Source organism: Heterocephalus glaber, unplaced genomic scaffold (genome assembly GCF_053883595.1).
Source record: "Heterocephalus glaber isolate CG9 unplaced genomic scaffold, H.glaber_assembly_v1.0 deba00001606, whole genome shotgun sequence".
In the NCBI taxonomy this organism is placed as follows: domain Eukaryota; kingdom Metazoa; phylum Chordata; class Mammalia; order Rodentia; family Bathyergidae; genus Heterocephalus; species Heterocephalus glaber.
In genome coordinates this window covers 20690833-20716673 of record NW_028258377.1, presented here as the reverse complement: position 1 = coordinate 20716673, position 25841 = coordinate 20690833, and the positions used below count along the sequence as shown (strand labels likewise).

The 25841-nt window shown below is 47.2% G+C and overlaps 1 protein-coding gene across 5 annotated transcripts in view; it reads right to left on the bottom strand.

Annotated features, from left to right (window-relative positions):
• Window positions 1-25841, bottom strand: part of Slit3 (slit guidance ligand 3) — a 606864-nt gene that overhangs the window by 90587 nt on the left and 490436 nt on the right. For all 5 annotated transcript variants that reach the window (XM_004836404.3, XM_087194497.1, XM_021239832.2 and 2 more), the window contains 4 exons: window positions 15253-15396; window positions 13853-14016; window positions 3689-3839; window positions 2098-2172 (listed from right to left, as the gene is read on the bottom strand). In XM_004836404.3, coding sequence (XP_004836461.2) covers window positions 2098-2172; window positions 3689-3839; window positions 13853-14016; window positions 15253-15396 — 534 coding nt within the window. The remainder of the gene's footprint in view (window positions 1-2097; window positions 2173-3688; window positions 3840-13852; window positions 14017-15252; window positions 15397-25841) is intronic.

Here is a 25841-nt window from a genome sequence, read left to right as displayed (position 1 = left end):
TGGCCAGCTTGGCTCATTTAGTATCTGCTTCATACCCATACACAGGGAAGTTTTTATCTTGAGGTTAAGAATAAAGTGTATTTTTCTCTATTTTGAATTGAAAGGACATCTCCTGGCAGGTGAGGGCTAATAATTACGCCAGGCCTCTGAAGCTAGTAGGGTTCTGGACCGCAGTGACAGGCACAATGCCTGCCAGCAGCCATATGTGCCCCTGAGTTATCCCCTCAGAGTGCTCAGCCCTGTCCTTAAATCTAGCCCAGTCACCGAGGCTGCAGTGCAGGTTGTGGCTGCAGGCAGGCAGGGAGGAGTGAGCAGCCCTGATAAGATCTAAACATGGCATAGGACCTAGGCGGTGGCTGTCCTCATTGTCTACAGGGCACTGATGGATGGGAATGTGGAGAATGAGAAGAAATAGGAGTTATAGCCAATTCTCATTATTCATGCTAGTTATGCTCTAATTTGATACCAGGTACACTGAGTTAGTTAGTGAATACAAAACATGGCTCCTAGGAGAAACACAGGGCTGGGTTCCTGTGAGCCTCTGCTCATGGCATTTTAATCAACCGATCAGTATGCAAGCTTGATTTGTGAATGTTTCTGTTTACAGACCGTATTTAATGTATTATTGATTCATTAATACTGCACTCAGCCAGCATCACTGTAACTCACCCCTAGTGAGTCAAGGGCCCCGACACATGCATTTCCTCCATTCAGCCAAGCTCAGCCTCCTTAGGCTTCAGACCTCTGGGCAGCATGTCAGCCCTGTGCGTGGGGCTGTTTTAATGGGTAGAATTTCCACTGAGAGGCACAAAAATGCAAAGTACGGGCCAATGAAGAAACCGCAAAGGGGACACTTGTTTACAACATGAACATGAAAACAAGAATGCAGAGCGTCGCCTTGTCCAGCCTCACATGAGAGCAAGCATACCCCAGGTAAGGATGCGTGTGGAGTGATGTCACTGTTTTGGTGCCCTGTGCACATCTAAGAATGACTGTGAAAGCACAAAGGGTCTTGATTGCAGAGCTACATAAATTTTAGTGAGTAGGTGAATTTGCAAATATGGAGTCTGTGAATAATGAGAATTAACTATATTTCCCTTGTTGCAGTAGCAGACCCAAACTCTGAGCCAGGACATGTGGATCATAAGGAATGGAGGTCAGAGAGAAGAGTATCCTGGGAATCGGATGGTAAAGCGCCCCCTCTCTGTGCTGGTACCTCTGCTGGGGTGCCTGGGAAGAGGCAGGAAGTAAGTCCCACCTCACACTAATGTGGTGGCAGATGGAGCCAAGTCCCAGTGCCAGTTGTGACATCCATTTGCTGTGTGATCCTAGAACCTCTCTGAGTCCAGGTTCCTCATCTGCATGCACAAAGGGGAAGACAAAGCCAGCAGAGGATGGATAAGTGGTACTCTGAACGGAGGCATTGAGGCAGGGAACGTGGCCCCTGACCCAAGACGAGTACTCTAATAGTGCAGCAGTGTTAAATTTGTCATCTTCATGACTTGGCTTCAATTCCTAGGCAGCGCAAGGCTTTGACAACAGGTGGTTCTACAGGGGAGAGACCATAATAGCATGTGGGTCCTTCACCTAAGTCCAGGCTCTTGTCAGACCCAGGATGCCAAGACTGAAACCCATGGTGAGAGCAGTCAGCATTGTCACCGTGACTTGCTTCATCAGCACAGAAGCTTTTCAGTTCCATGTAAAAGCAGACCTTTAAACTGTCACCCCATCAAAATCACCGAGCAACAGGCTCCCAAGATGCCTGTGCTCCAACTGCTGGTTCTTACCTGGCTCCCTCCCACCACCTCTGGCCTGTACCATGGGTGTGGGGTGGGGCAGGGTGAGCCCAGAAGATGGGGTAAAGGTGGAGTGGAATGCATGCTCTGCACAATGTTTGACAATTTACAAGCAGTGAGGTCTAACGTTGGTCTGTGTCTACACGTCTTGCTTCCCAGTACATGTACAGAAGGGGTCAGGAGGAAGCTGAGAAGTATTGAAGCAGAGGGTGAGGGGACACCGGAGCCCTGGCATTCTACTCTAGTCCAAACACAGACTCTGGCCAGGGAGGCGGCTGCCATATTCCTGAAGCTGACTTACATTTTCCGCAGGTTGGGCAACTTCTTGAAGATGCTGGTGGCCTCCAGAACAGAGATGTCATTGTCGTTCAGTCGCCTGGACAGGAAGCAAGAAGAGGTGGTGGATTAGCTGTGGATGAGGCACATCCTTTGCTGTCCCCTGCCTGACCTCCCCACATGGCTTCAGCTGAGTTGTCACTTGAACCTCAGGTTCCACAAAGGACAACAGAGCTACGGAAAACTTCAGTATCTGCCTCACTAACATGAGAGGCTCAGCAAGAAGAAGGGCAGAAAAGAGACCATCAACTTGCCTCCTTTCCTCCCTCAGGAAGTTCCCTTTCCCTGGGGGTGGGGGTGGGGGTGAAGGGACTTCTTGCCCATACTCTGTATGGACCTCTACTTTTTTTTTCTTTTTCTTTTGGTTTCCAATCAATAACCAAGTATCTGCCTTCATTTTATGTGGGTACCAATGGCAACTTAAAACCCATAGCAAGCTTCCTCCAGGGTTTCCCAAGACTCCAAGCCACTTGGCTGCTTCCTAAGCACTTCCCTGTACCGGAGGCTTCTCAGGAGCCCAAGCTCAACATCTCTGTGTTCTCAAGGGAAGCAGGCTGCTGTATCCTACAACACGAATACTAAGAATAATAACGCTCCTGCCATTTACTTAGGGCTTCATCTACTCCAAGTGTGTGCTCTTGTCTCTTTCTTAATCTTTCACCCTAAAAGCTTGGCACTTACATCCCACTTTTCAGCCAACAAACTGAGCTTTAGGTCTTAGATGCTATGTGGCAAGATTTAGGAAGACTGGAGGAGAGAGGCATCAGACCCTGGCCCCACTGTCCCCTACTAGTGGGCCCTTATTGTCTTTATGCTATATATTTTTAGCTTTTCCACTTTTGAAGAAAATAACATACCCTTTATTAGCATAGCTAGTAGGAGGCTCAGATATATTTAATCATTCTACACCAGTTGTTTTCTTGGTGTCTTACAAGTTTTTATTGAATCCTCTACTTCTGGTGAACTAGAAAGAACTACAGTGGTACCTTGGTTTATGAACTTAATTTCTTTTACAGTTTTGGGGGAAGATGGCTGTGGTTGTGTTTGTCACCCGATGCGGACTTTGTGAATAGAAGCAGAATTTTGCCAAATGCTTTTTTTGGGCCAAAAACTTTTATTTTCGAATTGAATTGTTTGCAAACAGGAGTTCATGAACCAAGGTATTACTGTATAAGTTCCGTAGGGCCAGTAGGGGCTATCTGCTTTATTCACTGTAGAAACTGTAGACCTATCACAGTCGCTGGCATTCCAAGAATATTTTATAATGAGCAAACTTTCTTTGCAAGCAAGTTGTCCATAAATGCCTGGGTGTCTGTCTTTAGCCTACTAGTACAGTGACGGCAAACCTTTTAGTGCTTTCAGCGATAACAAACAGCCAGCTGTGGTGTGTATGTCATAGGTCCGTCACCACTGGCTTAGTACATAGAGGAAGGCCAAGGAGTGCGCATATGACTGGACGAGAAGGGGCCACCTCCAGGAGACCCTACCCGAGCTGGCTCGAGGTCCCTGGGTATGAGTAGGGAGGGGTAGGGAGTTCATGCAAAGGTAGGACTTACAGGTCCGTGACATATTCAGGGAGGTGGCTCGGGACGCGGGCTAGCTTCTGGTTAGAGCAGTCCACAATGGTGCCCTCACAGCGGCACTTCTCAGGGCACATGAGATCCATGAAGCACTCGCTGCTGAACCTGCTTCGGTAATCCTCGGAGCCTGGGCGGGGCCAAAGAGGGTATCGGTGTCACTCGGGTCCCCTGGCCCGAGGCCTGAGGTTGTGGGTAGTGGGGATGCAGAGATGAGGAGTTGGGATTGTGTACGTGGAGGAGTCAAATGACAGACACAGTGGTGTCACCTTCATTATCTGGCCACCTTGTTGGTGCTTTTCCTGGCCCCTCCCCAGCCTCCTCTGCTTTCCTTGTTGTCTTTATCATTCATCAGTTTCTGTCCTCAGGAAAACCAGGCTTAAGATCCAGGGCTCTTACTGCTTTTGTGGGTCACGGATCTTATTGAGAAGCTGATAAAAATTATGAATGTTCTGCCCAGAGAAATGATCTAAGATACGCGTAGAACCAGCTGACACTTCTGGGGAGGCTACCTGCTCCACAATTCCTCTCATCCAAGGGCCTTCTAAATGTTCAGGATAATCCAAATGGAGGTGGTTTTGATACAGATTTAAAGGGGGTATATTCCAGGAGTGGGAATAAGATATAGGCAAAGGTCACAAACTCAGCTGTCTTCTAGGCCTTGCAGATAATGAAGAGTGAAGGAAACCAAGCCTATAGCCATAAATGACCACTGATGTCTGCCTTTGACATCAGCAACACGACAATGAGGTTATCTCGAGAATTGGAGCCCACAATCTTAATGCTTGGGAATTTCCCTCAGAGGTGCCTGATATTCCTTTTTTCCTTTGTTTTCCCTAAGAGAGTCCAGGTATTTAAAAAATAGTGGTAAGGAATTCAAATTGGAAACACTGTCAAGATAAGCAGGATGCATTTGAGGCTCAGCTTTGACCTTAGTCTCAGAGAGTAAGTTTTATTTAACTATAGTAGAAGGCCAGTTCCCATGAGCTAAATGTTGGAGCTGAGATTTATCTTTTCCAAATTGTGTTTCTCTCAAGGTCACAGAGGACTGGTAAGGAGATGGGCAATCTGATGTCTCAGGCAAGCAGCTTTCTGTGAGCCCATGAATTATGCTGGTGGTAACGGGGTCACTCTGGTCCTCCCTATCAGACATGAGTTCATGAATGGGGCTGGGCCGTCTTCATTCCCTCATCCTTCTCATTTTATTAGCACACTGCTGGGCCCCAGACCAGTGCTGAATCCACATCTGTCCACTGCACGAGCAGGTGCCACTGGCAGTGAGTGTCCTGTGTGTACTTGTGGAGTGTTTCGCAGAGTGTGAACATCACTGGTTTGCTGGGCGAGTGGCGGCAGTGCCTTGGTGATCTTATCTGCATTTGGAGCAATGTGAGGCCTGAGGAGCCAGTATGCAGATTTGAGCGGGGGACAGCATGAGTTTGGCCAGGCTTTGCTATTTACTAGCTCAAGTCTCCCCGCCAAGAAAAATGGATTCAAATAACTGCTCCTATATCACAGGGTGTAAAGATCAAAGACCAAGGAACTGGAGTCTCCTGGAAGGAGGCGAGTGTAGCATGGATGCTCAGGATTCTGCTGCTGATCTTGTCTAGACCTTGGCAGAGCATGTGGTGTGTCAGAGGTCACTAAAGCCTCAGTGGTGCCCATGGTAAAAGTTGACATTTGCTGAGCAGGTACCAGGAACCAGGTGCTATCTGAACTTCAAATGAGTGATTCCATTTCATCCCTGCAACACCCCAAGGTTCTAACTCCATTTTGTAGATGAGGAAAGTGAGGCCTAGTGGGTGCTCAGAGGGTGGCAGTGGGACAAACCCAGGACTAACACTATGCTTTACTGCAAATGTGCTCTTTGATTTAAAAAAACAAAACTATCCCAGTGCCTCTGGGAATGACCATAAAGCCAAACATGGCGGAAGTGGGTGGAACGGGAGTCCTCCTCCAGTGGGCTATGGTGAGGGAGAAAGCAGATGTCTCCTTCCATTTTGTCGCCTCTCCGCTCACATCACCTCCCTGCACTAACTGCTGATGGGGCGGGCACTTGATAGTATCTACTCAACACAGTCAGCAGCCTGGATGCATCCTCCTCTCCCTCTCTGCTCCCTCCCCATTCCCTTCACCCCCAGGCTTGCACATCACAGTCCTTGCCCATTATCCTCAGTTATCCTCACAGCTATTTGGGTAGCTTCCTGGTCTGGTGTATTATGCAAATCTCTTGCCCTTGGCTAGCCAGTGTCAATCCTGCTGAATAACTGTGACCTGGACCGTTTTCCGTAGACACTTTAGCGTGCTGGGTCCTGGGCAAACTGCGTTTGGTAAAACCTTGCCAGATGACTCACTCTTGTTCCCTACTAGGGCATCCACAGGGTGTGGTGAGAAGGGTGCATTCTGTACATGTGTGTACATTTTTCCTTCAGAATGTATCTATAATGGGATCCTTGCAAAGCAGAAGAATGCTACTGCTGATCAAAGGCAGAAAGACAGAAGGGAGCACAGTTTGCTCTTCAACATGATGAGCCTGAAGATGTGCGCTGGCTGGGGACAGACGCCTATTAAATGTATTTTCGTTTTAATCAAGGTGAGAGCAGTCTGTAGTTAGTGAGAATCGCTCTCAGTAGTACAGTTAGATTATAACTGGCGGACCTCTGCAATGGAGCCACTGACCCATTTTAATGAAATGATTTTGCAATTAGATTCGATGGACTAATGTGTTCTTTGCAGTATTTTCCCCCCTGCTGTTTTTGTTATTGCCCTGGTTTGCAATAATGAGGGGGTCGCAGAGTGATATTTTATACGAGTGTGAGCCAGAAATGTTAATATCGGCGTATGTACATAACCAAAGGAGTTCGTTCCCCAATCTGAGCCAGCCTGAAATGCCACCTCCATCACTTCATATTTCATTACCGAAACTACCCAGGGTTTCTCGGAGCCATTTGTTATGCCTAATGCTCATAACTACCCAAAAGTATTTTTAACTTTTCCAGAGCTTTAAAAGTCAATTTCAATCTCAATGCATATTTGTCACTGCCAGAAATACTTAGCAGGAGAGAACCAACTGAAATAGGCCGCTGCTTCTCTTCTTTGGGGTGAGTTCAGACGGGGAGATCTCAGAGGATTTGAAGAAGGGCCATAAAACTGAAGCCCAGCTGAAATGGGCCTTGAAAGAGCTGATGTCATCTGGCACTGTGCCTGTTCCTGCACTGTAGCCCTCCTCCCCTTTTGCAGGCAGCTGAGAACAACGACACTTAGTACGTGATCATAGACAAGCTTTAATAGATGGAGAGGGTAAGGAAAGGTAGAAATCCACAGCAACTCAGTTTTATTATAAATTCCTCTCTATGGTCACTTTCTGCGAGGAATACATGCAACATGTGAAAGGCTGGGGCAGGAAGAGGGCCCAAATTCTCATTTTTGGATGGACTTGGCTGAGTTGGGATCAAAGGCCAGCACCAGACCAGGGTGTCTGCATTTTCAGCAGTCTGCATTTTGTGTCATCCATCCAGCAACTAGTTCATTGGTTTGAAGTCGCATATTTTTCATTTTCTGATTGCTAGGAAGCTGCCAACTCACATATCTAGAGCTTTCCTCTTCTACCTTCAATATTCCTAACAATGGGTGGGATGAGAGGAAGAAGGAAAAGAGCAGAAGAAGGAATCTGGTGGATTATGAAGGCCTGTCCAAGCTCATCAGCTTGAAAAGAAAGTGGTGTGGACCAGCAAATGTCATACGTGGTAAATGGAATCAAGAGAACGTTGCCAGGCACACGGACATCCACTCACCAGCAAGGCCAGGGACCAGAGAACAGCAGCTAGAAGACACTAACTGTTTTAGCAGGAGTTTGGTCAACAGCTGGGCCAGGAGCTGCTCTAGTAAGTTATCCCCATTGGAGTCTAGTATGAGGGCAGCCATCTGCCTGAAAGCAGAGGGAAATGCCCACAGCACTGGCTAGTCACAGCCTGCTGCTGCAGGGCAGAAAGGCTGGTGGAAGGGCTCCATTATGGAACCACTCCCAAAGGCAGACCTGGCCCTTGGCATGGCAGGGCCACTGCCAAGGAACGTAGCATGTCCCCCTCAGTGAGAAGGGAAAAGGAGTTTCTCCAGGCTTGAGGATTTGCTCTGTACCCAGTGAGATCTTGGTACGTTCTCAGCAGAGAGGAAGAGTCAGTTGAACAGTGCTTTCTTTCTTTCTCAAGTTATTTGTAAAAACAGATATAAGTTTGGAAGGGGCTACTAAAATTTTTTAACTCCTCCTCAACTCAAGTCAAAGTTCATCAAAGTTTCTGGTTCAAGGCAATGGGAACGTCCATAGTGGGAAGGGTGAGTAGTATAGAGGTAAACCACAGCCAGTCTGGAGTGAGATGACCCTGGGCAAGCTAGTTAACTTCTCTGAGCCTCAATATCATTATCTTTAAAGTGGAACTTAGAGCATTGTAAAAATTAAATGAGGCAATGACATAAAATGTTTCAGTGTCTAACCTATAGTAAATACTCAATGTATATTAAAAAAATTCAAAGGTAAACAAGACAACGCATTACCCATCCATGCCTAGGCCCCTGACTCTGAGGAGTAACCTGAGAGAGAGAAGATAATGACAGTCACACACCTTGATGGGAACTCAAAGTCCAGCTCCTAGTTTTAAGTCAGCTTTTGGGGTTAAGACTCACTCATGGGATAGGACACAGACTCTAGAGCAGGAACCCCAAACACAATCTTCTGGTTATTCTGGGCCCAGGATGTATCAAGAAACAAGCAAGATAGTAGGCACTAAGATCTCTCTTCTTAAGGTCAGAGAAAGTAGGGTCTGCACAGCCCCCACCTCACACTGAGCACCCAGTGAAGAGCCCAGCACCTCTGGATCAACTGTGCCTGAAGGTCAAGGAAACAGATTTAACTTTAGGTCTCATGGTGATCAGGATCCAAGGATTCATGAGGAGTGCTGGCCAGGGTCAGAAGGAGACTTAGGTTAAGGTCAAAGTCTCAGGCTCATGCCAATCTCACCCATTTCATGCTCACATGCATTTCCAATGAAGTGGATACCAATAAGTTGGAGGTAAGGGTCACAAGCAGCATGGATTCCTTTTTGGGTTAGTTACCACTTGGGGAAATGACTTGGGGCTGGGATTCTCCCTTGAGACAATGGGGAATATGCCTTGGGGATACTTGTTTGCTTCAAATGGAAGGTTCGAACCCAGCTGTTCCTCCTTGGTCGGCACCCTGACTAGATGGGGGGCAGAGGCATCTTTTGGAGGGAGGTATAAACACAGATCTTAGCTTGGCCCCGATGTGCTTTACCATCCCCATTCACCCTGCATCTGAAGCCTTCGAGACTCCCTCCCGCCTACCCTTTGTAAGTTGAGATGGGGAGAGGTGGGTCTGGTAGGTGGTGGGCTGCGGTGCTCCAGAGCAGAGGAGAAGTGTCCAGCGGTGGTGGCGGCTGTGGCGGGCCATGCTGCAGGAGAGCACGGTGCTTTCCGCGGTGCTTGACAGAACCATGTTCCGTTTCCATCGTTCCACCACATGGTTAGATCAAGCACAAAGGAAAGCCCCGCGGCGACTGGTCAGAGTCAAGGTCAGGAAGCAGCGTCAGAGAGAGGACAGGAGCACTCAGAGGAAGCAGCGTGGAGAAGCAGAAGCCGGAGCAGGCCCCCACTGAGCGTGATTAGTACCCGGAGTGGAGTTCCACTGTAATGCTTCCAAAGACAGCCCCACCGCCCTTGTGCCCCGCCCCAGGGGAGACAAAAGATGAAGGAGAGTAACAGGTGGGAACCATCAGACCTCCACACTCTGGAGCATCGGGGCAGAATGCATCCTTCCCAAGGGAAGGAAAGAACATTCAGATGTCTGTGTCACATCCTAGGCCATTCTACCCCACCATTCGATCCAGTAAGAGGTTAAGCGTAGCAATGCAACATCTGCATGCTTTTCAGGGCCAGTTCCAACTGCAAAATGGTTCTCTCACAGGCCATTCCTCTATCCTCTTAAAAAGGAGATAATGCCCAGTCCCTGGTGGTGTAGCGAAGTCACAGTGCTCTTCTTTAGGAGAGATCTCCCCTGCCTTCCACAACTCAGGAGTCTCCTCAGCATCCTTCAGGAGCCCCAGAAACCCTCTGGCTGACGGACATTCATTCCAAATCGTGTGAGGTTTAATAGAAAAGGTGTGTGATGTTTACAAAAATAGCTTCCTGGTTGTAGAGAAAGGCAGGGAAGCCAATGAGGTCTTTGTTTTGGGGCTGAGTGGACAATGAATAGTGGCTCCTGATAAGGGCCTCTTTCAGACTAAGAAAAGGGAGAAAAAGGGGTATGTCAACTGATTAGGAGCAGACATATACTTCTACAATCCTTTCTGATCTCCCTGGCTGGGAGTCATGGGGATAGTTAGGGTGACCAACTACCAATGGTTCTAGAGATCAAGAACCCAGAGGAGGACAGCCAGTCTTTATATCCCTATCTGTGACAGATCAGGGGACATTTTCACACATCTGCTAACTTGGGACTTCCACGTGTCAGAGATATGTAAAATTTGAAGGCAACAGAACCAGGGCCAAGGGACTTAGACATTTGCTGCATGACCTCTGGCAGGAAGGACAGGGTCACTGTTCCTCTATAATTTTGGGGGACTGGCTTCTTTGACAAGATATTCTCAGGATCTTGATAGTACACAGGTGGTCTGCAGTGATGGCCCAGCCACGATCCACCTTTGTAAGCCCACCCAGACTGCTGCCAGAAAGTGTAATCTGGACTCTAACTTTAACATGTAGACATGCAGGGGTCTGGGAACACTCTAGTTCTGAGATTCAACTTGGAGTTTGATCAGGACCTCAGTGCCCGAGCAGGGTAAATCTAACCATTTCATGCCCCTGAAGACTTAAAATCGCCTTTGCCTTGTCTTTGGTTTCCTTCTTCAAAAGGACACAGAGAGACCTGGAAATAAACTATCAAGAATCTTCACAGTGGGCCGGGGATTTAGCTCAGTGGTTTCACCAACTGCTATGCAAGCGCAAAGACCCAAGTTCGATCCCCGGTACCAAAAAAAACAAAAAAAAACAAAAAAAAAGAATCTTCACAGTATGTCAGAAGTCCTAGGTTTCAGACCTTGCCCTGAAAATAATAACCTATATCTTACATAGGGCTTTTCTGTTGGTTGGGGCTCAGTTTCTTCATCTCTAGAATGGACTGACTCGTCTCTGAGGTCTCTGAGATATCTTGCTGTTTGATATTTTTGGACACAGAGCCCCTCCTTCTGAACTCTTCTGTTTTTTTAGTGCTGGGAAGCAAACCCAGGACTTTGTGTATGGCAGGCAAGCATCTTACCACTGAGCCACACCTCAGCCCTGCATTTTCATCATGAGAGTTTCTTCTCACACAAAGCAGGGATGTGTGATGGAAGACAGACAGCATCTTTCAACTGCCAGGGGCTCCCTAGGGATGGGCCTGAGGTCCCAGGGAGCCAGATGAGGTCTGGGCAGCAGGACTTAATCTTATGGTCAGATCTCCCAGGTGGCAGCACCCTTAAACTGATCTCACTGCCTGCCGAGAGTACGGATGCAGCTGAAAGAGGGAGGCAGCAAACAGCTGAGAAACCAGACACCCTGCCTAAAGAGGGGCTCTACATATCACAGGAGCAGCCCTCAAATTGGCTCCTAATTGCATCAGCTGCCTATTCAAAGGGGTGCTCTTAGGGGCAAATAAAATGCAGAGTTATTATCTGTCAACTCTAGTATATGTCATTTCCCCCCTTCTTTCTTTGAGGGCTTCCTGGAAAGCCAGAGGTTTAGGTCTGTAGTTTCTGTATCCCCACAAGGCCGAGGCAGGTCTGAGTCCTGGTGTTTCTCAAAGCCAGTGCCCCTGGAGCTCAGCAGTAGCTCTCTTGACCTCTTCCCTGCAGCTACATAACATAAAAGCATATAGGATGCCATATGTCAGACTCATTACAGCTCTAAACGTCTCTGCTTTTGGAGGAATAAGCTTTCTGCTTAGCATTTTTTAAAAAATGATATTTTAGACAAGGTCAATTCAAGAACTCTTCCCTCCTCCTCCATGTTTGTTTCTTTTTTATTTGTAACCATTCCTATCCCACATAGAAAAAGAAGCCAGGATCCTACAAACGCAAAGGCAGATAGGTATACAGTAGAGAGGGTGGTAGTAGCAGAGCTAGAGTTAAAACTATGCTTTATTTTTTCTACTTTCTATTTTTTTCCTATTTAGTTATTTCTGTACCTACCACTCCTACCTTGCTGCCCCTAAGCTAAGCCCACAATCATTCCTAAGCTCCTGCCAAGATTGTGTTTCTTAGAAATGCCAGTCCTCAGACCCTAGGCTAACTACACTGCTGCCCTGCCACCCGGGGCACTGACGTTAGTCTGAGAGTCACAGTATTGGCAGGACATTTGGGAGCCTCAGGATAAGGGTTGGCAGATGGTGTCCTGTCATCCTCTGCCTCTTACTGTCCCCTTTCTTGAGTATTACTAACTGGCTAAGCTAACTCAGCCCTGGGCACACAAAGGTATGAAGAGATGGAATAAGGCTGATGTTGGTTGTGAGAAAAGGGCCTGGGAAAGGACCAGGTGACAGCCTGTGCTCAGAGAAGATTTTCTTCCCAGAGATGCTGCTGGGCCCAGCAAGGAACCTAAGAAAAAAGTTCAGGAGATGGAAGTAGGCATGACTAGAAAGGAAGCCAACCAAGAAGCTGGGCGTCCTTCTGAAATGTTCCTTCTCTCCTAGATGCTGTGAGGTATGTGAGTGTTAAGGTGTCGAGGAGCGAGTAGATCTGGGTTCTGGTCCTGCCCCCACCACTTGATGATTGTGACCCTGAGGTGGACCTTTATCCCTGAGCCCTCAGCTCCTTCTGCTATAGCACAGGGACCTCTCCTGCTGACCTCTTGGGATTACTGGAAAGGCAAGGCAAACTAAGTACCATCACAGTGCTCCTCATAGGTGAGAGACCACTGTAATATTAAACCTCACTAGTCTGGGAAGGCAAAGTGGTACGAGTCCCTCACAGTGCCACAAAGTCCCTGTGGGCTCACTAAGCCATCTTGAGGTATTTTCTTCTGCTAAAAAAAAAAAAAAAGAAATGAAATAAAATAGCTAAAGATCATCATCCTGGAAACACAGACTAAAGAATCTGATTTAAGAATGTTGAGCAAGAAGCAGAAGTCTGCCTGCTGATCCCAGCCGGAAGACCAGTGCCCATGCTGGTGCGCTCCCTGGGAAAACTCACTCACAGATGTGATCTCAGGCAGGGCAAGAAGCTCTGTTCTTGCTGGGATGCAGATTGTGAGGGTAGCGTCTGGCCCATCTTAGCACCCCAGGCTATTAATCTCTTACCATTGGGAGCACAGTGCAGCTTGGTGATTTTTTTCCAGTAGAAAGTGAAACCAATAATAGTAATTTGTAACTGCCTGTTCATCAAGCTATCAGTCAAGAAGAGCTCCCTCTCCTTATGAGATGGGCTAAGAGTTCCCCTGCCATTTATCCCCATGTCTTTCCTGGATGCAGGGGGGAAGGAGGTTTCTAGAGACAGCCTGGTCGCAGGAATACAAGGTTTTGCTGCTTTCTAGACTCTGCTGTCCTCTCTGTCATCAAATGCAGCCCTCTGGTTGGGGGAGACCATGATGCTGTCTAGTCCCAGGGCTATAGCAAAGTCTGTCGCTGAGGGGACTCAGATTACTGTAGTGCCTATAGCTTGGCCTGGGCCACATTTATTTCTCTAGCTGCCATTTAGGGAACATGCTTTGGAAACTGAAAAATAAACCTTTGCCTCTTTTCAAGGGCACATGGACAGAGACTGCCTAGCCTCCTAGTTTCTGCCTAGCTCCCAGGATAAGCTGCTACCTGGGTTCTGCCTCCCCCTCCCCATAGTTTGAAGAGAGAGAGAGAGAGAGAGAGAGAGAGAGAAAGAGAGAGAGACAGAGAGACAGAGACAGAGAGAGTGTGTGGTGTGTGTGTTATTTTAAATCCATAAGGTAATTGGTTTTCTGCAGGGCTAACTGAATTTCCCCAATTTAATTTGCAAAGATGCTCCCCAGGAGCCATTATGGCGCACGCTGTCCTCCAGATTGGATTACTGGCCTCTCGGGCTGCTGTTTTCTGAGTCAGAAAGTGGGGCCCAGCCCCCGTAACCTGATTACCTGAGCAGCGGAACTTCTTGCTCTTGATCTGGCTGATGCGCTTGTTGGTGAGCCTGCGTGGGCTGCTGCAGCGGGCCCCGCTTGTCTCGATGGGGTTGTCCTGAAGGTAGTCGGCCAGCCACTTCAAGTGGCAGTCACACACAAACGGGTTTTGGGCTAAGTGGCTGCAAGAGGGACAGGCTGTTAATTAGGAGTGACTCGTGGTGGCTCGGTCCACCACCACCACCCTGCCTGGCCCTGGGCCCTGACAACCCAGTGTAGGGCTCCCTCCCTCATCACCCCAAGAGGCCTGGGGGTGCACCTTTCAGACAGGACTCAAAGAGAGGGCCTACAGCGGGCTGCCTGCCAAAGACAGGCACAGATGCAGCCAGCATCTGGTCTGGGGAATCAGGCTCCCAGATCTCCCTACTTGGGGCAGGACCCACCACGATCATCTCTACTGTCACCCACACCAGTTCTGATGCACAAAACAAGTCATGAGCTTTCAAGTTTACACTTACGGTAAAATGCATTTTATTTCTCTAGGCTCAGTGACACCAGGCATATAAAGCAGCTGGCTCCGCGACTGGCATATGGTGGGTGTTCCATATATAGTAGCGGGTATTGTTGTTGTATCCTTATCCTGAGAGCACTGTGGGCTTTGCTTGTCTGGCTCAGTAAGAAAAGCTCTGCAAATCACCCAACACAGAGCTTGGCACATGGTTTGCAATGCCTATGCAGCAGCTGTTCTTGCTCTGTGTTGGTTCCTGTCTCTGGCTACAGGGGCAAAAGTATCATGTGACTTACAAGGTATCTAGGAATCTCCAGGCTCCTGGCCTGGGGCTTGGATCTAAATTGAGGTGACAGCCATCGAACACATGGATTGAAATCTGTACTCAGATGTCATCTATTTCGTGCAATATTTATACACATCTGCAGGAGGGGGAGTGAAAAAATACTTCTCAAAGAGGGAGCTGAAGTATTCCCAGGGCTCCTGCCTCGGAGGCTTGGTTTTACAGCTGTGTTAAGGTCCAGGAATAGGTTACCAGCAGAAATGCAGCCACCTCAGAACACAGTGATAGTTGTGACTGTGCCTGGCTTCAAATCTCACTTCTTACTAGCTGGGTGACCTGGAGTAAGTTACTTTGTCTCTCTGTGCATTTCCTCACATACAAACTCACACAGAAACTGGAGAGAACAATAGCACCCAACCTCCTGGGGTCGTGAGGCTTACAGGTTTTCAAACAGGGCAAGCACTTGGTGTTGAGCCCTGCCGAAATGCTCAGCATAGGTATGCTCTGCTATTTTTATCATTCCATTCTCCTGCACACTCTCCCCTGGCACGTGCTCAATTTGCCTTCACCTGGGTGTTTGTGTGGCTGGGTACCTGGGGTTTCTGGCTGCCCAGGCAGCATACTTACAGTGTCTGGATGGACTGCAGAGGAGCAAAGAGCCCCTTGCTGATGGTCTGCAGCTTGTTGTCATATAGGGAGAGCAGGTTGAGGTTCTGTAGGTCTTGGAAGGTGTTCACCCGCAAGCAGTTGATCTTGTTGGCATTGAGGAGGCTGCAAGCAGAACAGAAGCAGGTGAGTCCATCATCCTGGTAATTATCAGCAGAGCAAGGCTGTAGCTTTGGCTTGGGCTGTGGCTCCAAAGCTGCCAGTGCTCAGCCTTGCAGCCTCGAGCTCCTGCTGCAGCATGGAAGGAAAGAAACTGCATTCCTGTGCGCACCCGAACTCTGAGCACATCTGGGCTTCATACTGCCTGTCGCCATGGACACTGTGCCACACGCTGCTATCACCTGGAGCCTTCCCAAGCACCCGCAGGCAACGAGGAAGACCTGATATGCCAGTCTGTGCATTGCACTTTCTGCTTTAGAATTCAGAGTTTGAAGGAGCCCAAAAGAAAAAAAAAAGCATTTGGCACAATTGTTTCAAAGCTTTAGTTGATTGACTGAGAGCAATTTTGATTTAGAGAACTCCTTAAGAGTTCTTTTGGATCACTGATCTCATTGGAAACCTGATGAAAGTTATAGGTCATCCTCTCAGAAAAAATGTACCCCGTGCAGGCATGCGTGCATACAAATGAATCCTCTCTTACACACACACGTGCACACACAGAGGATGAGGGGAGCCTCGTGGGATCGGACCTCCGCCCTGTGCCCTGTACTCATCCTCACCCCACTCACTACCCTCTGTTCCACCAGCTGCCATTTCATTCCTCAAACACACTCTGTGCATCTTTGTCATGGTCTTTGAACCCTCTCTTTGCCTTCTTTCAGCAAGGTCAGCTTATCCTCCTCCTCTGTGCAAATGCTACTTCCACAGAGAGGCCTGTCCTGATCACCTCATCTCAGTAGGACCCCCCAGCCCCCAGTACTGCCTGTTATTCTGCTATTTATTTGCTTCCCAGGACTCTTCTTAACTTGTGATTTAAGGGTATTTGTTTCTTTCCATTTGCCTCCTGCACGAGAATGTCAGCTCTGTGATGGCACAAATGACATCTATTTTATATCTCCCTTTAATCTTAGTGCTGATTCTTTATTAAGACATACCCAATTCCGTATGCAACACTGGGGAAGATTCCCTTCTCTAAAGTGGCAGCGACCCCTCCCCCTCAGCTTTCCCATCTACTAGGGACCTGTTCTGCTGTGTTTTTAGCTCTTCATACCCTTCCCTGTCTCCTCTAAGAAGTGTCACAGGAAACTGCCTTTTAGCTGAGCACTGGTCCAGCAGATGCCGTGAGGGTCATAGGAAAGTTTTCCAGAATGGACCAATCAAGCCAAGCAAATATGGGTGCTAAGAATTTTCTTTCCAATCCCAGACTGACTAGTTGTGCCTTTGAAACCAGTGTAAAATCATTTTTCACTCTTTCTTGAAAGTGAGGGGAGAGGAAGGGACACTGAACTAACGAGTAAAATGTTGACTTTTAAAATTTTTGATGTTTCAAGGCTGGCAAAGAACTTCCCTGGTGGAGAATGACCCACGAGAAATGAAACGGGCTGCCTTGCCACGGGAGTCTCTCGACAGCAAGACCCAGGAGCAGCGGAGCTGGCAATGATGGGCTGCCCAAAGGTACTAAAGCACTGTGCCACCTCTCCCTTGCTGCAGGCTCTGTCCTCCCCAGTGGTCCCCCTGTGCACCCTGCATGCAAGCAGCAGCTGTTGGCAGTGACAAGCCAGAGAACTGAACAGAAGAAGAACTGCCTGTTTAATCTGGCTAATAATGGGCAAGGTCCCTAGGGTCTACACAGATGTCCTCCTACCTCACACTGGAAAACAGCTCACGTTGCTAGAATACTCTCTCTGTTTTCCAAAGTGCTTTCTCGACATCCTATTTTTCTTGCAATAACCTGGGCAGATGGGCAGTGCTACCCTCACTAGTTACAGGTGAGGAAACGGAAGCTGAGAGTTTGACGGACTTGTTCAAGGTCACGCCTGTTTTCCGGGAGCATGGTGGAAGCAGTTATGGTTATGTAGGTCTCTAGAGGGTTCAGTTTCTTCTTTATGAATCCTTATCTACCCCACCCCTCTGTCTGGCCCCTTTGCAGGACTTTCCTCCAGAATTTCCTATGCTCTCTGTATTAAATGGTAGTCAAGGTCATTTGACTTTGGGGGGGCATTTGAACAAGGGTGTTGTAGAGCAGAGAAAGAGATAAAAACCAGAAGACCCCACAGGGCCAAGCAACTAGGTCAGGAATGGATTCTTCAAACATAAATTTTTGGTTTAGGAAAAATAGGTGGTAAATGCTTTTCTCCAAATCTTGATATTCAGAGCCCTCTAGTGCATCATTTGCAGCAAAATGTTCAACTATTCATTAAAGAGACCGGTCAGCTTATCCGATGGCCTGAGGACAACCCCTTCTTTGGACTATATTTCATACTTATTAAAACAAAGTCTCTTCTGTGTTTTAAAAGGTGGATATTGCATCACACATACACACACACACACACACACACACCCCTCTCTCCTCCCAGATTTTTATTTCCGCTTAAAAAATTTTTTTTCCAGAAGTGAGTCCACAGATATGGAGTGGCTGCCCCCTTAGTAGGACCCAGGCTTTTTCTGGGCCACGGTTCTCTTACTCCTCCCCACTGTGTAACCTTCAGTAGTCTAGTTTACCTTCCTTGCCAGAGCAGGCATTTAGATTTGAGAACTCTGCACAGATTTCTGCACCCACTGCTGTACTCAGTTTCCGGGGAGTGTTAGGCAGTGGACAAGGAGGATGGCCGTGGGACAGGAAAACAGCGATGTGGACTCCCCTGGAAAATGTGTTCAGACTGAATGCTACGCTGACAACCCTACTCACCCGCCAAGCCTGTCTGGGCCTCTTCTCTTCCAGGTGTTTCTCTGCTTCCTGTTGCTCCTGGGGCTCTCAGCATGGGATGTTATTTCAAAGATGCAAGGCATCAAAACAGCCCAGCTGGCAGAATTACTAGGCAAAGAGCACAAGGTGCAGAGCTCTGGAAGCAGGAGCAAGAGAAAACAGAAGAGGGCATGGTTTCTTGGTCACTCCTCTTCTCCCAGGCTGCTCAGCTTCCTCAGGCAAGACGCGTAGGTGTAGAGAGAGATAAAATTAAGCTGCTTATGGAGAACGAGATGCTGAGGAGAGCCTCATGGAGTCCCAGCATCAGCAAGATCTAACAGCTTGTCCCTTTGCCCTCTCTATTTTGGGAGGAAGGATGGCAGCTACTCAGCTCAGGTGGACTTCCGCCAAAAGAGCTCTGAGCTTTCTGGTCCACAGATGAGAGCTGGAGGAGGGGCGGGTGAGGTGGCGGCAGTTAAAATGCAACACACTATGAGGCACATTGAACAACTGCAGGTTGAGTATCCCTTATCCAAAGTGCTTGGGACTAGAAGTGTTTGGGATTTCAGGTTTTTTTCCGATTCTGGAATATTTACGTATACTGTCTAAGGGGTGACCAAAATATACAGTGAATGTTTACATTTTAAAAAATTATTACAATAAAAGGTATTGCCATTAATCCTCCTAACACTCCTCCTTCCTTTGAACATATTTATGCCATCATTCTTGCCACTTCCTGAAGCAGTTCTGGAAGTCTTCTTTTGGGAACGTCTTCATGAGGTGTGATTAAAAATATGGTGAATGCTGCTGCTGAGTGACATCCAATGGAAAGGCAGGCTTGTAAAAACATTATGGTGTGTCCTCATCTGCCTCATTTACTGCACCTGGTACCCAGCGACTTCTGGCTCTTCCCCCAAATCAAACTAACCATGAAAGGAAAATGTTTTGAATCGATTCAGGATTTGGAAGCAGCCATGCCAGAGAAACTAAGAACACAAAAAACGGACTTCCAAAACTACTTCAGAAAGTAGGAAGAATGATAAGATAAATGTGTTAGAAATGAAAGGAAGTATTTTAAGGATGATTAGGCAATGTGTTTCTTACTGTAATACATTTTTAAAAATTTAATCATTTACCATATTTTCCAATCACACCTCATATAAAACAAGACATCTGGGGATGGGACCTAAGTCTAAACATGACATTCATTTATGGCTCATGTATTCCTTATACACACACCCTGAAGACAATTTTATACCATGTTTTTAGTGCATCTGCATTTTGATTGTAACTCGCCACAGGAGGTCAGATGTGGAATTTGTGGTATCTCGGTGATCAGGAAGGTTCAGACTTTGGAGTGCTTCAGCTTTTTGGATTAAGGATCTTCAATGTGTATTTGTAGGAGTTTTTAAGACTTGAACATAGCTTCCCCTCTTTGACTAGAGGGGTAATTCTCTTTCTTTGGAGTAGAGAACTTTAGGACACTTTATCTGTCCTGGCTCTTCTCTCTTTGAAGAGCAGTAGTGTAACTGCTGTGTGAAATAAGTCATTTCCAGAGGCCACATATTTTTGTACAGCCCTATGGCAACCATTTTCCAAAGCATGTTTCCTAAGCTATTTTACTGAACCCTCATGGCAGGCCTAGGACAATCTTCATTTTTCTTATGAGGAAACTGAGAGTTGCAGTGGTGACAGATTTGGTCAAGGTCACCGAGCAGCAGTAAGGGAAACTCCAGCCTCTTTGATTTCAGAACTTGTCTTTCACTCAGTACCTAAAATCCATGTATATTTCCTTTTCTGTGTTCTCTGTATCTGGGGAGTGGCTCCTTTCTCTAGCCTTGTGATGTATCTGGGTGTGCTTCAGGTGGTGGAAGGTGTGGTTGGGTTTGGAAGATCCTGCTTGACTCCCAGGAGTATGAAGGCATCAGAAGTCTGGTTGACTCTTAGGAAGGAGTCTCAGGTGGGGATGTTCACCAAACCGTCATTGGCACAAAGTAGCTGGCTCTTTACTGAGTATCTTGCATCTGCACAAAACAGACATGCCTGGCTTTGTGCCTTCCTCAACCTGTGTTTTTCTGTACTCTAGAAAGACCAGGGGATAACAATGAGGCAGAGGAAATAGCATCCTTCCCACATGGAGAAATGTTTTGCCTTGCTTCATTCTAGAGGTTAGCTGGTATTCAGACCGAAAACTTTGGTATCTCAGGTAGTTATTAGCCTGAGCTGTTGTTGGATCCGGTGAGTTGGGTGGCTGGGGGCATATCATGCTTACAACTGACGCTCCCATAGCAGAGCTGACTGTTTTCTGGGGCCATCTATCCTAGGCTCACTTCCCAAAGGAACCTCAGAGGTCATGTAAATACAAAGAGAGGATCAGGTGAGTTGAACAGGTAATACACGCTAAACACCTCTGTGGCCAGGTACTGGCTAAATATCTGTACCTTACAAATATCGATTCCTTGAATACTCTACAGTCTATGCAGGAAATGTTATCTCCACTTGACAAATGATACTTCTGGAACTCAGATGGCTTAAATAACTTTGTGTAGAGTTCTCCAGCCTGTAAGTGGTAGGTTAATTTCTATGTTATCTTTGCCCAAAGACTTCATTTTCTGACACCCAGCTCCATCTCATTAAGGACTTTGGGAGTCTGTAATGCTGTGGAAGGAAGGAGAGGCATCCTACTTGTAGTTGCTTTCATCAACTCAGTGGTAATTTTACAATAACACAGAACAAGAAGAGCCATACTCCCATCAGAGGACTTGACGGGGAGCAGCACGTTGGAGAATGGAGATCTATAACTCAATATCACCTGTAAGAGTATTTCCACACATTAGCTCTGAGTTGCACTGGCTCTTGCTCTGGTTAGAGTACCTTCAGCTTCCGCATATGTTCTGTGCCAAGAGGTATGAGCACACAGCCTGCCGACTACCCAACACAGTGATGCTGCGGAAGATAATCTTTTCCAGGAGTGTTGCCTTTAGGAAAAGAAGGGCGGCAAACAGAAGTCACTGTGCATGAACTTGAGCTTGCGGGGGGCAGGGAGGATGGAGCACACTGAGCCTAGGATAGGAAGGGCTCTCATGACTCAAGTTCTGCTGGAGACTGGACTGTCCTGGCCAGAAAACGCTTAGGAATTGTCATCACCCATGGCATCTTGAAGTTTCTTTCATTTGGGGTCCAGAGGCATGGGACGATGGACCACAGGAGGACAAGGAGTCCCCTCACATGTGTAAAGAGGTCCAACATGACTAGTCTCCCAACTAAGGCCAAGGGGGCTAAAGACCACTGAGACCCCATCTTTAGCCACCGCTCTTGGTCTTATCCCATCTTCATTGAGGATGCTCCTGGAGCCCATGGGCCTTTGTGTGGTAAACACAAACACCTGGAGCCAGGTTGTGATAAATTGCATTAAAATCCCCTTGGCAACTCTAGCAATCCACACACTGATTCAGTGGCCCAGAGCTCTCATTCTGGGTGGTATTTATATTCTCCATACCTGTCCATGGAGCTGTGGAAGACACCAATTTTGTTCCTCCTCCTAGTGTGCTTCTCTGAAAATGCCAAAAACACATTCCAAACTCCAGAGTACAAGGTCTTTTCAGAATACTGGCACCAAGAAAGAATTTACAGATCCTTTCCCGAAGGGCCGGAGCTCTCCCAGGAAAGATTCTGGAGTAGATAAGAACATAGTCCAGGTCCCTGTCAAGAGGGAAACTTTGTGGACATTCTTTTCCTAAAACAAGTCTAGGAACCAGTTTCTGTCTCAGGAAGATGGTATTAACAGTCTTCTGGCATAGTCCTTTTTCCAGTTCCTCCAGTGGGGGAGTGATTATTAAAGAATAGGTCATAATGGTCTTTGTTATTAAGAAAAAGTATACTCTGTATGCCTCTGGAGGTATTTAGCACCACTGCACACAGGCATAAACACCAGTGAGGGGAGTTCTTCCAGATCTATAAGCTGCAGGATAGACAGTCACCCCTTCTTCATTAACATGCCTCCCTTCTCTTTTATTTCTCTAAAATTAACCCTCTGCCATGTTGAATTTCTTTTTGCATGAAATATAGTAATAACCACTCTCCTGTCTTAGAACTTTGTTTTCATCCTTTCCCTACTAAATATGGGGGATTTATTTTGACCTTCAGCAACCTAGTAAGGCTGGATATGGGGAGGAACCTAGTGACATTTGGAGCTACAATACGGAGGAAATCTGATCCTGACCAGAATCTACTCTGGGCTGTAAATGGGTGCTTTGGGCCACATCATGTTAGCCCATCAAAGAGGAAGCAGGAGGAGCCCTCTAAGTCCCACCCAGGGGCACAGACAACCTCCCCTTCTTTCCTGATCATGGCTGCACTGTTGTCATGGTGATTCCTGATGCCAAGGAAACAGAGCACATGGCGGTGATGTAACTCTTTGGCCTGCCTGAAAAACAAGACCTCCTCTATTCCAGTGACATGAAGAAGGCACAAGGATTAGAGACAAGCTTCTTTTTTTTTTTTTTTTTTTTTGAAGGAATCAAAGGACAGCTCAGACTCTGAGAGATCAGAGAGGGAGAACTATTACCTGGTTATCAGGAGATTAGTGGACCTTGCTTATTGTGGCTTGGCTTAGCCATTCCCTCCCACAAAGCTATTGGGGTGGTCACTTTTCTAATAGCTTCGTACTTGATAATTAAAGAGTCTTTCAAGAGGGGGCAAACCATTCACTCATTGACCAAGCATAGGTTATTCTAGGACTTAGGAAATGGTTCCCAAGAGAAAGAATCCCTTCATTGACAATGTACTACCAACTTCTGTCATAGAGCTAGAAAGGACTCTCGTCATCACACCCCAGATGATTCTTGCTTGGGAAACAGGAAGTCCCTGATCACCTATTATCGGGTTCAGAGCACACATTCACGGGGGATGACAACGCAGTAGGGAAAGTTCTAAGGCGGTAGCAGCTCATGATGTACACTGAGGGATGACAGGAGGAACTCACTAATAGTCACGGAATGAGCACTTTCTCCTTGGCTTGGGCCAGTGAGGAATTCTTGTCCATCGTGTTACACTAGCTCTGTACATCTTCCCATGACTGGGTCTGAAGAAGGATGTGTTGTGGGTAAGGGTATAGACTCCTGAGTCAGGCATCCCAGGTTCTAATCCAGGCTCAGTTACTTATGTGCTGCATGACCATGGCCATATTACTTCACCCTTGGTTTCCCTATCTGTAAAATGGGCCTTTCAATATTTTCCCCTTAACACTGTTGTAAAGATAAAATGAGACGGTACGTATAAGATTGTTTGGTACAGGTCCTGGAGCCTGCCAAGGATTCAATAAATGTTAGCAGCCATGATTAGGAGAAGTAGTAAGTATTTCATGTGAAACAGCTGGCAAGGGCAAGTGAGCTATATGGAGTGAAGTTTTGTTCCCTACTCTGTAATTGGCATGCTGCTTGGCAAACTCCAAGAGCCTCAAATGGTTTTGTCTGCCTTCCAAGAAAATTGTACAACAGGTGTCTGGGTTGTCTTAACTTATTCCAGCCTGGAGACAGTCTGGTTTGGTTTAAAACCTAATGCAGCAGGTTGAAAAGCTTCCACCTCACATGGCTGCCCTCCCCATTTGAGTGACTTTGCTGTGCAGGCCCTACAATCAATGAGTGCAGAATGAAGACTTTATTCCCAGGGGAAGCTGTAAGACACAGCTCACAGCTGTCCACTGAGGAGCAAATGATAGCCCTAGTGACATGTTGACTGTTAGTCCTGCTTTGGGAAGGGTGGGGCTCTGAGCCACAAGATGGGGATCGGAGGGCATGCACCTGGCTGCCACAGGGATGACCACCACCTCCACAGATATCCCAGGGGCCCAGGAGCCTGGGTGGGGAGGGAATGAAATGGGGTTCCAACCTTGGGTTTTCAGATGCCTCTGTGTGAGATAGTTCAGTTTCAAACACACATCCTACTGCCCAAATGGGCGCTCATTCACTTCCTAGCAACCTGTGTTAAGGGGCAAGGCTGACAGACTCTCTTGCATTCCCAAAGACAGTAGGCGTTGCTAGTAACAAAAAATGAAAGTGTATCTCTATAGTGAGTGGATGCAGGAATCGAACCCGTTCAGGATTGATTACAGGGAAATACACTAGCTATTTTCAAACATGTGAAGGCAATAATAACATTTTTCTGAGTTTCCCAGGAGGAGCTAAGATGGAGCTTGGTATAAGAAAGAGCTCTGTAACTTCTAACTGTGCAGTTTATCACAGAAACCAAGTGCAAATGATTGACAGGAAAACTTTCAGAGAGGGTATTTGGTGGGGATGGGAGGGTGGTAGTTCCTGCATCAGCTACATGGAAGATTATGTTGGGAGCCCTGAGGTTCTTTTGAACTGTAAGATCTTGGAACAGGAACTAAAGGAGGTAGCCCTTAGGTGGCTCCAGAAGACATATAGAGGCATCTCCTGGGATCACTGAAGCATGTCTTTGTAGACCCATGTGCTGTAGCCTCAGAAATTCTGGGATATCCTGTTATGAGTGTTGGCCTTCTGCCTAGAGGAACATGTCAAGACCCCCAGCTTTGCCAGGGGGGTGGGCTGGGTACATAGTGGACTGGGCATGTTGATAGGGATGGCTGAAAAGTCCAGGGACATGAGGAGGGGAAGGACAATCAACTGCAATGTACCCACTTTGTCACTCGTGGCATCACAAGAAGGGCCAGAAAGGAAATATCCAGGACAATACATGGGGCAGAGACAGCTGTGCTTTGTGACAGACCAATCATCGGAGACATGGAAAAAGAAGAAAACCAAACCTCTTACAGGAAGCCTCTGAGTCAAAGGAGAGGAAATTACCTAGACTACCAGGGTATTCTATTCAGAGATTTCTTATCAGAGCATCTCCAGTCTAACAGGGAAAATCCAATCTATAGCTGGCTGAACACTAAATGAGATCTAATCAGGATCTGCTTTCCAACTGCTCACCAGCAGGTCAAACCCAATGATGGCTACTCAAGCCTGAGGTGCCAGTTCTTTCTGGAAAGCAAGCCTGTCAATGTCTGGTTTCGACAGGTGAAGAGACTGTCTGCCTCCCACCCAGTCAATTCTACCGGCTCAAGCCACTACAATTCACCTGGAGCTGCCTGCCCAGCTCAAAGCCCTGCTGGTTTCAGTAACCTCCTACTATCACTCTGGAGTGAGGACACATTTCCTTTCTTTAAAAATACACCGTTGTAGGGCCGGGGATTTAGCTCAGTGGTTCTGCTGCCTGCCTCACAAGTGTAAGGTCCCAAGTTCGATCCCCGGTACCAAAAAAAGAAAAAATACACCTTTGTAGAATCTTTGATAACGACATTCACCATGCTAGGCACTCTGATGCACATACAATGTCTGCTTAGTGTGTGCAAGGACATTTTCCTTCCACCCACAAACACACAGATGACAAAAGGACAACCAGCCTGGTAGGACACAGCACCCCCAAATCTACTCCACATGGGAGCCTTTGTTACTCTTCTTCCAGGGGATTAATGGTGATAGTTAACCAGCCTTGTGGTAGCAGTTATAACTTAGTTTCTTTGCCAGAAGCAAAGAATACCATCTGTGAAATGCCCAGCTCCCTGTAGAACCCTAGGCCTGTCATTCTGAAACATAGCCTCAGAGGCTCATGGAAGGCTGAGACCTCTGAGCAAGCATATGCCCACGTATAGACACATGGAATGAAATAGACATGGAGA